We start from the raw sequence: 14,224 nt of genomic DNA, 5'->3' as shown, positions 1-14,224 counted from the left end.
TCGTAATATATTCACAAATTGTTATTAACTTAAAACAATAGACAAAATATTTTATATAAAATAATAGACAAAACAACTATAGACAAAATAAATTACGGAAAACTATCTCAACAGACTTAACCATGAAAGTACATTTTATAATAAAATACACCAATGTTGTGTTATGATTAGTTTATTTAATAAATGCAATATGGCTTCCCTTTTCAACTTGCTAATGGCTTTATAACAAAATATCACAAAAAAAGTATCGTGTAAAATGAGTACATATTTACAACGTTAGATTTAAGTTATGGTACTTTTAAGTTTGTATAAAAATATGTGCAAATAAATTTAGCTTTTTTTCAACCTACATACTAAAACATAAATTAAATAAATATATTTTAAAACTAATAAAATAAAAAAAAATAGTCATAAAGTAAGTTAAATATTTTAGAGTATAAAATATTGGTTAGAAACAAAACAGTTAATCAAAACTAATTTATTTCTAAAATTCTGAAATTTCTGAAGCGTTTATAAATTTTAAACAAAAGTTCATAGTTTAAGAATATTATGTAGTTCTAAAACCGGAAATTAGTACAAAAGACACATTTTAGTAAAAAAAAAAGTTGTTGATCTATTTACACAGTTTTATTTAAAAATACGGTAGGAATTTATGATATATATTGTATAACAAAAAATTTAAAACTATTCTGGAATAAAACAAGTTCAGAACTTAAAAGATAAAAGTAGAATTTAAAAATTACATATTTTTAATCTTTCTTTGACTTCAACCTTTAATTAAAATAAAATATATTATCAAGTTATAAAAATATGTATATTTATGTTAGTATTTGTAACTGTCTAATTAACAAATGTTTTATAGAAGTTTAGAATTAATTGATAAATTAAAATATCTTACAAAATAGTTGTAGTTCATACTAGCTTTAAATACTTTTTAAATTATGCACTTTTGTCATTGAATAATTAGAATAATTATTAATCATTTCGTACTACAATATAAGTTTTGTAGGATTAAAATAGTAAAAATAATTTAAAATATCATAATTTATCAGAAACACTATTAAAAAATAAACCTAACCAATGTTTTTTTTGTTGTAAACAATTTCACAATACTATTTTTTGAATATAGTTTAGTAAGTTAAAAAAACAAGTTTAACTGCATAAACCTATCATTTTTTAAATACAATGCATAAATTGAAAGTTTAATATAACAATTTAGGAACTAAACTAAGCTAGGGTTTTTTTCAAACTTAGTTTTCAACTGGTATAGTTTTTAGTTTTTGCTTACTTTTTATTGTTTTAAGTAGACTTTTTAGCTTACTAATATAGTATAAATATATCAATCAATTAACATAATATTTTGGTATAGATTATTATGCTTTAGACAATTAGTTAGTTTAACTCTTTGTTTTTTAATAGTTTGATTTATTTTACTTAAAAAAAATATTTATTGGTCAAAAAACCACTTTTTGAAGCGAAAAGTTTTTCAAAACTTAAAGTATATCATAAAATTCAAAAATAAAATTAATAAAAATGCTGTTAAGTGTATTTAATGAGAAGTAAATTTTAAGATTGTTAAACTTATCACTTTAGATGTTTAAATTACCAAGATTTGTTTTTCCTTATCATATATTTTTAATTTTTTGTTGAAAAATTTAATTAACAATCAAGTTATTTAATTTATTCAGTTAAATAGTTTATTAAGTTATTAAATGTTGTTTTATTGTTAAAAAAATATTTTATCAGACTAGTTACTAGAACTGTTTTGCTGTTTTATAATGTAGCTTAATGTTTGTATTATAACTTTAAAAACAAAAAGTTGCTTTTAGTAACTAGTTGTTAAAACTTATACTAATATTTCTACTAAAAATTGTTCTAACATCTTTTGCTATAAATTAAAATCTTAAACTTTTAATTAGGAGTATAACATTTTTAGTAGATTATTTGTTATTTGCTACTATATTATTTAAAGTATTTTTATCAAGAAACTGATATTTATTAAAATGTTCCTTTTGAATGTTGTTTTTGAGTGCGCACTTCTGTATTTTAAAATGCATATATAATAGTAAAATTAATATACAGTACAACTATTTGTATTAGCAAATGTTTTTTCGAAGCATCTTTGTATAGAAATTACAATATGTTATATCTGATATTATTCTTTCAGTGATTTTTATATTAAAAAGGCCACTAAAACCTTTTATAAAATTTTGGAATTTCAATTATTTTTTGGAAATGTCTTAAAAATTGACAACAAGTAATACTAAATGAATAAAAATTGGTACCTGAAAAAAATTTGTGTTAAAAAGTTTTAAAAATAAAAATGAATTTTATCAATTGCACAGAACAAATTATATTCAATTTTAAAATACATAGAAACTTTATTAATATTTTTTTTTAATTCAGTGATTTTTATATACAACCTATTTTTCTCGGAAGGTATATATGAAAATTGAATTCAAATTTTCGCGTATAAAAAGTTTTTTTTTTAATTAATTTCGAAAATACTCGTCACACAAAAAAGGATTTATTTAAGTATAATTCGTCTAGCAGATTAATATCGAATTAAAAAAAAACACCAAATACTGAAAAAATTTCAAAACAAATTTTAAATAAAAAATACTTATTCAATAGTTAAACTTTTATTGATAGTTATAAAAATGGCAAATAAGTTTTAAACCGTAAAGAAGTGTTTTATATCTTTTAAACTCAATTTTTTTAGAAAATATTTGAGTGAATTCCGATCAAACCATTACAAATAATGTTTTAAGATCTTTAAATTATACACTGAACGTTTTGAATATTCTACTTCTTACGAATAGTTAAAAAAAATAACTTATACATTGTAACATTGTACTATGTACGACTAAAGCTATAGAAAACGTTTACTTAAAGCGAACATAATCAAGATAAGCTCAAAAAAAGTATAAATTTTCAAATAGTATTTATAGTTTTTAAAGGATTTTTTTAAATAAAACAAAATCGTCTTTACATTACTTTTGGTAGTAAAATGCTTGTCACATAAATCTAATTCGAATTTCCTTTTATTTAGTCGACTAGCTATGTGTTGTTTTAAATAACAAGGCTTTGAAAAATTCGATTAGTATTCGAATGTTTTCTAAATTTAGTAATAAACAATGGTTAATTTAATTTTACATTTCAGTTAACTTACTGTGCAAAACAAGTTATATTAGTTTTTTTAAAAACGAACTTTTGGTTGAAGTAAAGCATAATAGATAAAAATTTTTTAAGACAGTTTTTAATTTAAGTAGAGTAGTTAAGTCACTTTTCTACAACTTAAATGGTATTTATCATATTTTATTTTTATTTAGTTTTATGTGCATCGAAATCTAAAGATTTAGTTTGATTTACAACTACGGAAAATTTTTTCCGTCTGCTAAATGTGGACTGTCAAGCAAAAAAAAATATATTTTAAGTCAATAAGATAACTAAATACTACTTTATTGCAATTAAGAAGTGTATTATTTATATAGTTAATAAACTATGGGTTATATTTCTTAAGTTAATTTATTTGACCTTATTTTGTGTACTAATTAGTATAGTTCGGCCCGTTACTTGAAGACACGTTCAAACTAAATTTAGATTAACAAAAAAGTAAATTCAAGCTTAACTAAAGTTTAGCTACGCAATAAAAATAAAAAAATACTTTTTTTCTAAAAAGAAAATTAATTTAACACATAAGTTAGAAATCTGTTTGAGTTAGAACGTTTAATACATAAGAAGTTTATTGATAAAATTTAAATTTCGGAATAGCCATTATAAAGTGGACAGACTATCCATGTGCTCCTGCTTTAGACCTAGTAAGTGAATTCTGAAGTGTTTGACTAAATCACCTTTCTGACTATTTTTTTTCTTGCAAGTATCACATTCATGAGCTTTTAATTTAGTATGCGTTAGCATATGACTTTTTAAATAACCTTTCTGGGAAAACTTTTTCTCACAAATATCACACATATGTTCTTTTTTTCCAATATGAACTACCATATATGTTTTAACACTACTTTGTCGACTGAAACTTCTGTCACAAACACCACATTTGAATAGTTTGTCTTTATTGTCTAAGTGACGTTTCATATCACTTTTTCGAGCAAACTCTTTATGACACACAAAACACTCGAACTGTTTTTACCACTATGTACCAGTATATAACTTGTTAAATGGCTTTTAATGATAATGTTTTTGTCACAAATATCACATTGTATGGATTTTCTCCTGTATGTATTCTTTTGTGAAATTTCAGGTAGGATGTAGTTTTGAAAGTCTTCTTGCAAACATCACAAGAAACATTTTTAACAACCATATTTCTTTTGTTTTGACCGAAATCAACCATAGTTTAAACTTAAGTGATAAAAGTTATGTTTAATAACTAAAATAATAAACACAGATTGATGTACTTTGTTTGAGAAAATAAAAGTTAAATGCTTTAATGATGAATTTTAATCAACGGAAATTATTTATTAAAAAAATGATTTATTAGAAAATTTTCATCTAAGTTTGTTTAAGTTTATAAGCTAAAAATTGTGTTTTTTTATTATAAGATGGTACTAAATGAACATTTCAAATGTTTTTTAAATAACAACTTATTTTAAAACGTATCAAGATTATATTTTTATAATACTTTTATTTATTTTAATTTTTTAGATTACCTGTTGGCTAAAAGGTACATGACTAAGTCAAAATCATATCTAAAACTTAATATTAAAAACAAGCAATAATATATAACAAAAGTTGTGGACTTTAAATTTTAGATTATAACTTGTTTTAAATCAAACAATTCAAAGTTTTCGACTTATTTATCTTTAAGGAGAATTATATCTATTGTTTATTTTAACAGTTTATTACTAACAAAACAACATTTCACTCCTATATTTGCATACAGGAGATCCTCAGATGTTGTTTAAAGAATCTTTTTTAAATCTTATAACACAAAATTCTATTTGAATAAAATTTTTTACAACAACTGAGGATATCCTATATGCAAATATAGGAGAGAAACATTGTTTTGTTAGTAAAATACTACTAAAATTAATAATAGACTAATTTTTATGTTAGAAGCAATTAACAGTAAAATTTACATTTCTGATCGTTATTTTTTTTTAAATACTAAAAATGAACATTTAGTTGCAGAGAAACAATTATAATTCTCAAACTTACTTGAAAACGTTTTAACTTAAAAGAGAAAACTGATTTTAACAATTACAGGACTTAGTTATCTTCTAGTTTATAATTGTACTAAGACACAAATGTTCAATTTTATTTTTAATCTTAAGCTAAGCAATATTTAAATCACCTTACGTGTGATTAAAAGAATAAAATAGCTTAAAAAGGAAACAAATGTCTTTTTTATCTTCATTGCAAAAATAATCAAATGTCAAATTTATTTACTTTGAGAGATTGTTTTCGTTTATTCAAGACATTGAAAAATGTTAGGTTTGTATAGAGCTGAATAAAACACCACCTTAATATAGTAAAAAAAAACTTAATACCTCAGTCAAGACATAACAAATATTATGTCAAAAAACAGCTTAATTATTAACCTATAAAATTCTATTAGTTTAACAAAAATTTGATTGTCATACTTGTAAATATATAACAATTCTAAAAAAAAATTCTCGTAGATTATTCTCAAACGGTTATCTACAATTATTAAAAATAATTGGCATAATAAACTACTGAAAAATTATCTCAACACACTAGACTATGAAAGTATATTTTATTGTAGAAGACACATATTTTATGTTATGAATTATTTATTTAATAAATACAATATGATTCCTCTTTTCACTTGTTAAAGTTTTTATAACGAAACATCACTTACAAGTTTTGTGTGAAACATGTTTCATTTTGTTAGGTATAAGTTATCTTAATTTAACTTATGCATTAAGTATATACAAATAAAAAAAAATTATTAATATTAATTTGCAATAATTTATCGAAAGTTTTGTAGTTTTGCTATACTTTAAAATAAACTTTTGTTTCTTATAGATTAAAGTGTATCTTTTAATAGTTATCCAGATTTTAAAGGTAGTCTAATGTGCTTTTAGCAACGTTAAAAGTATTAAAAAATTATTCAACGATTGTTTATTTAGCTAAACACTGTTTCTCCTAAAAAGATCATCAGAGATTTTTAAGTAACAAGCTAAAGTAATAATCGTTGAACAAAGTTTTAATATTTAAGCTCTTTTGTATCAAGTACTCTAATTCAATCAGTTTTTTAACGTATTTAGCGTTAAAAGTAGAACTAAAATTATTTTATAAGTAATTTTTTTTTCTTTAATTTTAAATAAAAGCTTTTGTGAGAAAAGCAAATAGTTTTGTGTCGTACTTAAAAGTGAAAAACATTTTTTTTAATAATAAACTTTATGTATAATTTAAGTTAAAAGAAGTAGCGTTATATTAATACGATGATTGCTTAAAGTAAACATAAAATAAACTTATATTAATAAAGAGTTAACTTCGACAAACGATCAACAACAACAGCATCCGAGACAATCTACGACCATCATTCAGGCATAGTTGCGAGAAACCGCTATTGAGATCCAACCAAGCGGGTTTAAGTACAAAGTAGTGAAGCCATTTTCAAATGTTGAAAATTTTATTTTAGTCTTAGATAGTTGGTACTAGTATGATTTAATGATCGAAAGTTCTTTATTTACAGAAGATACTTATTAAAACTAAAATTATAAAAATCATTAAAAAAACTTATAAACTTAATTATCAATGAATGCAGTAGATATATAATGATCAGAAATATGCTGTTATATCAACTATAACTAAAATAAATTCAATTTTACAAAAATTAACTATAGTTAATAATCAGATTAAAATATAGTTTTTAAAAAATAGTTAAAAGCTGTAATGAAAAATCATGAAGCAAAAGGTTTTCTTTTTTATTTTCTGTAACTTTGTTTTACTTTAAACAGTTATTTTTGTCGAGTTTAAAAAGCTGTTAACCAAAAATGTTAAAAATTTCATTTTACTTTAAATATTTTTTAAATTACGTCGAATTTGAGTTATATAAGAGAAAGCTTATTCATAAAGCTTGATACTAAAATTAATTTTATAAACTACTATTGCATCAAATAGTTTTGATGACATAAAAATGTATATAAATATTTAAATGTAGTGTTGCTGCTCTTCTAAATAAGTTTTTTTAATAATAAAAACTAGTTTCTTAAATGCATAATCCTCTTTAGACAACTTATTTTTAATTTTGTTCTCATAAACTTGTAAAATTGCTCTTCGGATTTAAAATCTAATTATCATCTTAGAAAGTTTAAAATATGTACTAGAGAAATCAGTTTTAAAAATATTTTCTTATTTTTTTTTGGAAGAACCATATAAACAGTTGCAACATTTTAAAAAAAAATCTAAAACATAGTTCTATTTTGTAAACCAATTTAACAGCAAAGATGTCAGTGATAGTAAAAAATATAATCTTTACAAAACATCTTTTTTAAACTGATTGGGTAGACAGAAAAATCTAACCATTAAACCAAAAAATAATTATTTTTTGATTTTAATAAAGACAAACAACTTTTTTAAGATATAATATTTTATAAAATTACTAATCTAAAGTTTTTAACCTCAAACTATTTTCGTTTTTTAAGTTAATATTAAGTCATCAACCTATGCACTTATAAGAATTTAAAATAGATTATTTAGTTATGATAAACAGTAGTATTTAGATCAGTTCTTAAATTTAAATTATTTTTTTTATATCTATCAATCCTCAGACAATACTTAAACTTTAAAGTTATATAATAGTATACCAAAGAAACAAATTCAAAATTCATAACTGTTTATTAAAGATTAATAAATGATATATTACAATTAAATTCCCTAGCTTATGTACGTTTACATATAAAAATCAACAGATTTGAATATTTAAAAATTTTTTTAAAATATTTTTTAAGGAGACTTGTTAAAATTAAAACAACTAATTTTATTTTAAAAACAAAACTGGGTTGTCATAGTTCAGTGTAATATTATAAATTATGTTGTTTATAATGTTTAGTTAAACAAAGTTTCAGAACAAACTAGCTGCTAACAATAGGTCTCCTTAGCATTGTATTCAGCTATTGTATTAAGATAGTCATGAACAATTGTTTTTTGTATTTTACACTTCAGTTCTGATTGTTGCTATATACTTAGTTCCTTATGACAAGTACGTATATGCTGACATCGAGTAGAACTATTAATAAACCATTTTTCACATTCTACACATCCATATGGTTTTTCTCCCAAATGAATTCTAAAGTGATCAACTAAATTACTTTTCTGAGTAAACTTCTTCTTGCAAATATCACACTCATGATGTTTTACTTTAGTATGAGTCAAGATATGAATTTTCAAATTACTACTTCTTGAAAATTTCTTCTTGCAAACTTCACACTGATGTTCTTTTATTTCTGTATGAACTGACATGTGTGTTTTTTCATGCGCTTTTTGAAAAAAAACTTTTGTCGCAAATATCACATTTGAAAAGTTTTTTTTTTGTGTGAGTAACAGTATGCTGTTTTAGGTTGTGTTTTAGTGCAAACTTCTTTTAACAAATATAACATTGAAACTCTTTTTTACCGCTGCGTACCGACATATGTCTTGTTAAAAGGCCTTTAAAGATATAATTTTTGTCACAAACATCACATTTATATTGTTTTTCTCCTGTATGTACTCTTTTGTGAAATTTCAAGTAGGATTTAGTTTTGAAAGTTTTCTTGCAAACATCACAAGAAACACTTCTAACAACCTTATTACTTTTGTGGTGACCAGAATAATCCATATTTTAAACTTAAGTGCTAAAAGTTATGTTCAACAACGTGTAACAAAACAGAGGTTGATATAATTAAACTTATTTAAAAATAATTAGTTTTTTATTGATAACTTTCAATCAATACATACTTTAAAAAAAAAAAAATATTTTTTGAGGAAATTTTTATCTAAGTTTGTTAAAATTCACAAATTAAGGCTAAAAACGGTGTAATTTATTAAAAGATGGTATTAAATCAATATTTTATATATTTATAAAATTACAACTTATATTACATTGTATCGAGACTGTTTTTTTTGTAAAATTTTTTTCAAGCTTATAAATTACCGGTTGACTTATAGTTACCTGACTTGGTCTAAATTAGTTAAAAAACTAAAATATACAAAGGCATGTATTAATTGTGTACAGTAATTTTTATTTCAGATGCAACAATTATTAGCAAAGTTTACATTTCTAAAGTTATTATACTTTAAAATTCTAAGATGAATATTCAATTTTAAAAAACAAAAAAAAATAAACATGTTTGAAAGCTACTTATTTTACAACGTTAAAACCGATTTTAACAATTATACTTTTGTTCATCAAAAATTTAGCACTTAGTTACCTCATGTTTATCAGTTGCACTAAGATTTATACATCTAAAAACTTGACGTAATAAAACTTTGTATATCTGACAAACTAATATTTGTACAAATTTGCTAAAGGTATGAAATGATAAGCTCGACGAAAAGCAACTCTTAATTACTTACAATTTTTTAATTTATTACAAGAAGTATGATTAAAACTTTTTATTTTCGTTATTAGATTGACCAAAATTAAAGTTTGTTTAAATTGAGAGATTTTGACGTTAAGTCAAAACATTGAGGAGTTTAGATTCAGATAGAGTCAAATAAAGCTAAACTATTTTAAAAACATTCGATAAAAAATTGAGTTGGAATACTTTTCAGGAAACTTCGTGTTTTTGTTATTTTGTAAAAAAAAGGTATGGTTAATGTATCTTACAATAATAATCCTCTATTTAATTGTAGCCTAATCTGCTTGTATGACTAAAAATATTTTATATATGATTTTATTTTAAATGTCAAATAAAAGCTTTTACGAAAGCAAACAGTTTGTGTCGTATTAAAAAACATAAATCTATTTTTTAATAGTAAATTTTATGCACTGTTTAGGTTAAAATTAGTCGTGTTATATTGATACGATGATTACTTATTATTAATTATTAAGCTAATATTATATAATATAAGAATGTGATTAGATGATTAAGATACTTTTGTACGTCGATACTTTAGTAGTTTTGCGGTGTTCTTAAATTCATGGTTGTCGTAAGTTATTATTTATCTTTTAATAAAAATAAAAGCTTTGTGAGAAAAGCAAATCTGTTTGTGTCTTACTTGAAAATGAAAAGTCGATTTTTTTTTAATAGTAAACTTTATGTTTAGTTTAGGTAGAAAGTAGTAGCGTTATATTGATACGGGTGCACGACTATTTAAAATCGGATAATTCAAACACTGAATGTTTAAATTGGAAGGGTCACAACTAAAAAAATAATGTATATTTGTCAATTATAAAAATTATATATGTAGGTCCTATTAGTATATAAAAGCTGTTTTTTTCTTTTTGCTAAAAATTAAATATCGTTTATGATATGGCTAAAATAAAGTATAAAAAAAGTTATATTTAGTAACTATAAAATAACTTAAAAAATACTTAATATTTTGCGAAAAAAGAAAAAGTTGCATGTAGGTTTTAATACAATTTTCATATGTATTTTTTCTTGTTTATATTAATTTTTGAAGTATAGTACTTAAAGTATTTTTAAAGAAATTTTTAGTCGGAACTTGAAATTCCATGTAACCTATAGATAAGACGATTACTTACTATAAACTATGAATATGATCTTTACCGCACGATTTACAACAACGGAATCTGAGACAACCTACGACGGGTTTAGTCTTAATTAGGACTCACCAGGTAGGCATAGTTGCGAGAAACCGATATTGTGCTCTTACTAAGCGGGTTAAGTACAAAGTACTAAAGCGATCGTTTGCGGGTTTAAACTATACAGTTATGTTTTCTAAGCTTCATAAGTTTAAGCTATGAAAAAATATTTTCTTAGCCGTAGATAGTTGATATAAGTATGTGCTGTATTATCAGATGATTAAAACACATTTTGTACACGAGATAGTTAAAAGTTCATGCTTGTTTTGCGGTCATTACACTAATTGTTATATTACTTTTTTAACTTATACTGCTGTATGGTGTTAATATGTTATCTAAATTTAAGCTACTGGAGTTTAAAACTTAGAAAACGAAGAAAACTCTTAATATGTTCTGTACAACTCGATAACCCAAAGGATCTTTCTTTCATGGGGTCCATGGACTATTTTTAAGCGTATTTTTGTCGTTTAATATACAGTATACATATATGTAAATATAAATAATAACTGAAAAAATATAATAAGTAAATCGTTATATTCATTAAGAAACTAAGAAAGTAAGGGAACAGCAGTCAGCTAAAACAAAAATACCTGGTAACTAAGTTCACTACGATCTTTGGATAAAAAATATATTTTAAGATAACTAGTTCTATAACTTACACATTTTATTTAATGCAAAAGTTATGTTGACTTATAAAACTTGTGTTCAGCTAGTTCATGTGAAATACTTTATTTTAATGATTTCTAAAAATTTAAAAAACTAGGGGTTTAATTATTAAATTCTTTATTGTTGAATTGTTCGGCAGAGTTGTTTAAAGTTTGATGCTAAAAACCGTAAAAATCATTTTCTATTAAGCAATAAATTCAGAAGCTAATAAGTCAGCCTATCAATGAATGTTGTAGTAAACATAAAGATAATAATATCCTTGTTTTATCAACTGTAGTTATGATTAAATCACTGTTATAAAATTAACTTAACTATTGGTTAGATTACACTAAAGCATTAACGTTTAAATCTATTTAAAAAATAAGATTTAAAATAAATAGTTTTTTAAGTATTTTTTAAGTATTTTTTGACTAGTTTCCTGTCTCCTGTGCTCCCCTTGAATAAAAAGAAAAAATAAGAAAAAAGATTCTATGTATATCACTAAAAACGTTGTTTATTGACTTTCATTTTGTTTTTTGCTAACTTTGAATAATGATTGTTGAACTTATAACACTTATAGACTATAAGTTGCAGTGAATGAAAATCCTCGTTTTTGCCAAGCTGAAAACGATTTTAAATAAAATTTTAATTATGACGACATAATAAGTAAAAGTTTTTAAGTAGCATTTTTTTTCTGAGATACTTTTTACTAAGACGCTCTAAGTAAAAAAAAAATCCCCTACTTTTCATATCAACTGAATCTACAAACAACTTTTTTTTAACAAAAACATTAAGTTGTACTTAAATATTTAAAGTTTCATTCAAATAAAAAAATAGTTAGATAAACAATAAGCTATTGGTATTTGAAGAACAAACACATTAAAATTAATCCAATATATGAAAGATTTCCTTACAATATTTTGCAAATACTTCGTTTGTAGTTCGCATAGCTTTTAAACATAGTTTAAAAATATTCTATTTACAAAAATTTCGTTCTTTATTAGTTTTTTAATAACTGTTTTAACAAAAAAAAACACCTCACAACAAAAACTTATAGAGCAATGAAAAAACATCATGCGTTAGTGGAAAACTGTTGGTTATAATCTTAAATTCATCAATAGCTATTAAACCGCATAGAATATAAAATAAACAAAGTTATAACAATATTAAATTAAAAAAGTGAGATAAATAAAGTCTGCTTAAACGAGTTAAAAGTACCTTTTTAACAATCTTTAAGTAAAATAACTAACCACCATCAATAGAGCCTATTTAGAATTGTAATCAGATATTGTCTTAAGGTAGTCATAAACAATAGTTTTTTGTATTTTACACTTCAGTTCTGATTGTTGTTCCTTACTTAGTTCCTTATGGCAAGTACGTATATGCTTACATCGAGTAGAACTAGCAGTAAACCATTTTCAACATTCTGCACAACCATAAGGCTTTCCTCCTAAGTGAATTCTAAAGTGTGAGACTAGATCACTTTTCTGACCGAATTTTATTTTGCAAATATCACATTCATGATTTTTTACTTTGGTATGAGTCAACATATGTTGTTTCAAACTATATTTCAGAGAAAACTTCTTCTCACAAACTTGACATTGATGTTCTTTTTTACTAGTATGAACTATCATATGTTGTTTTACACTACCTTTTTGAGTAAAACTTTTGTCACATATATCACATTTGAAAAGTTTGTCTTTAGTGTGAGTAACAATGTGTTCTTTAGGTTATGTTTAAGTTTAAAATTCTTATGACAAACATAACATTGAATGTCTTTTTTGCCACTGTGTACCAGCATGTGTCTTTTTAAGCTTTCTTTTAGAAAAAAACTTTCGTCACAACTCCCACATTTAAATGGCTTCTCTCCTGTATGAACTCTTTTGTGAACAACGAAACTTTGTTTAGCTGCAAAACTTTTGTCACAACTCCCACATTTAAATGGCTTTTCTCCTATATGAACTGTTTTGTGAACAATCAACTTGTATTCAGTTGTAAAACTTTTTAAACAAACATCACATTTGTACGGATATTCTTCTGAATGAACTCTTTTGTGCCTTATTAAACTTGATCTATATTTAAAGCTTTTCTCACAAACATCACAATCAAAACTTTTATCATTTAGACTATCTTTTTTAGATCCATTTGTATCCATAGTTAAACTTCTTACACAATAGCTACTTATTGTTAAAAATAATTAAAAAATAAATACAATCTAATGTTTATCAAGTTTGTTATCAATTTTTAAGAAGCATGTATAAGTATATCACATAAAATATAACTATAATAAGCTTTTTAACAAGTCATATGTTCATCTTTTTATATTGTTCATAATTTTATATGATGTTTATAACTTATAAAGTTCTTTAAGTTTAAGAAATTCTGTTTAATTAAACTTATTAATATCAAACAATTGTATAAAGTTTTTTGTGATATATAACAATAGGTTATTAAGTTTAAAAATTTTTAACTAACTTTTACTGTCATTAAGTCTTACGTTTCAAACTTGCAACAAAACTTGTTTTCATTATTTCTTGTGTTCTACATTTTTCTTTTAATGTTTCTTTTTTGACAACTTTAAATTTTTACTTTATTAAAATTAAAAAAAAAAACAATAAGCTAAGTTCAACCTGCTTTAACTTAACTTACATAAGATAAGCAAGCAATCTATCCTATTTATAACATTTCACATTCTTTTACTAAAAAAATTTTTTGTTTAATATATAGTGTGCAATGAGGTGTTTGTTATCACTGTTGTATTGTATATTAAAGAGATTGATATATTTTTCGTAAATAAAACAGATACTTTCGTTATTTTGATTATATTTATTTTTAAAGATTTAAAGT

At 23.2% G+C, this 14,224-nt stretch overlaps 1 protein-coding gene across 1 annotated transcript; it reads right to left on the bottom strand.

Moving 5' to 3' along the window:
• Window positions 1-12,795: 12,795 nt before the first annotated feature.
• On the bottom strand, window positions 12,796-13,532 carry LOC145839364 (uncharacterized). Its single transcript, XM_082946942.1, has 2 exons — window positions 13,211-13,532; window positions 12,796-13,028 (listed from the first exon to the last, which is right to left on the bottom strand). The coding sequence occupies exons 1-2, from the start codon at window positions 13,530-13,532 to the stop codon at window positions 12,796-12,798; spliced, it is 555 nt and encodes a 184-aa protein (XP_082803068.1).
• Between the last annotated feature and the right edge of the window lie 692 nt (window positions 13,533-14,224).

The sequence above is a fragment of the Thalia democratica genome, chromosome 6 (assembly GCF_965202585.1).
Source record: "Thalia democratica chromosome 6, ktThaDemo2.hap1.1, whole genome shotgun sequence".
Taxonomy (NCBI): Eukaryota; Metazoa; Chordata; class Thaliacea; order Salpida; family Salpidae; genus Thalia; species Thalia democratica.
The sequence above is the reverse complement of the archived record's forward strand: the minus strand, read 5'-3'. Positions and strand labels throughout refer to the sequence as shown.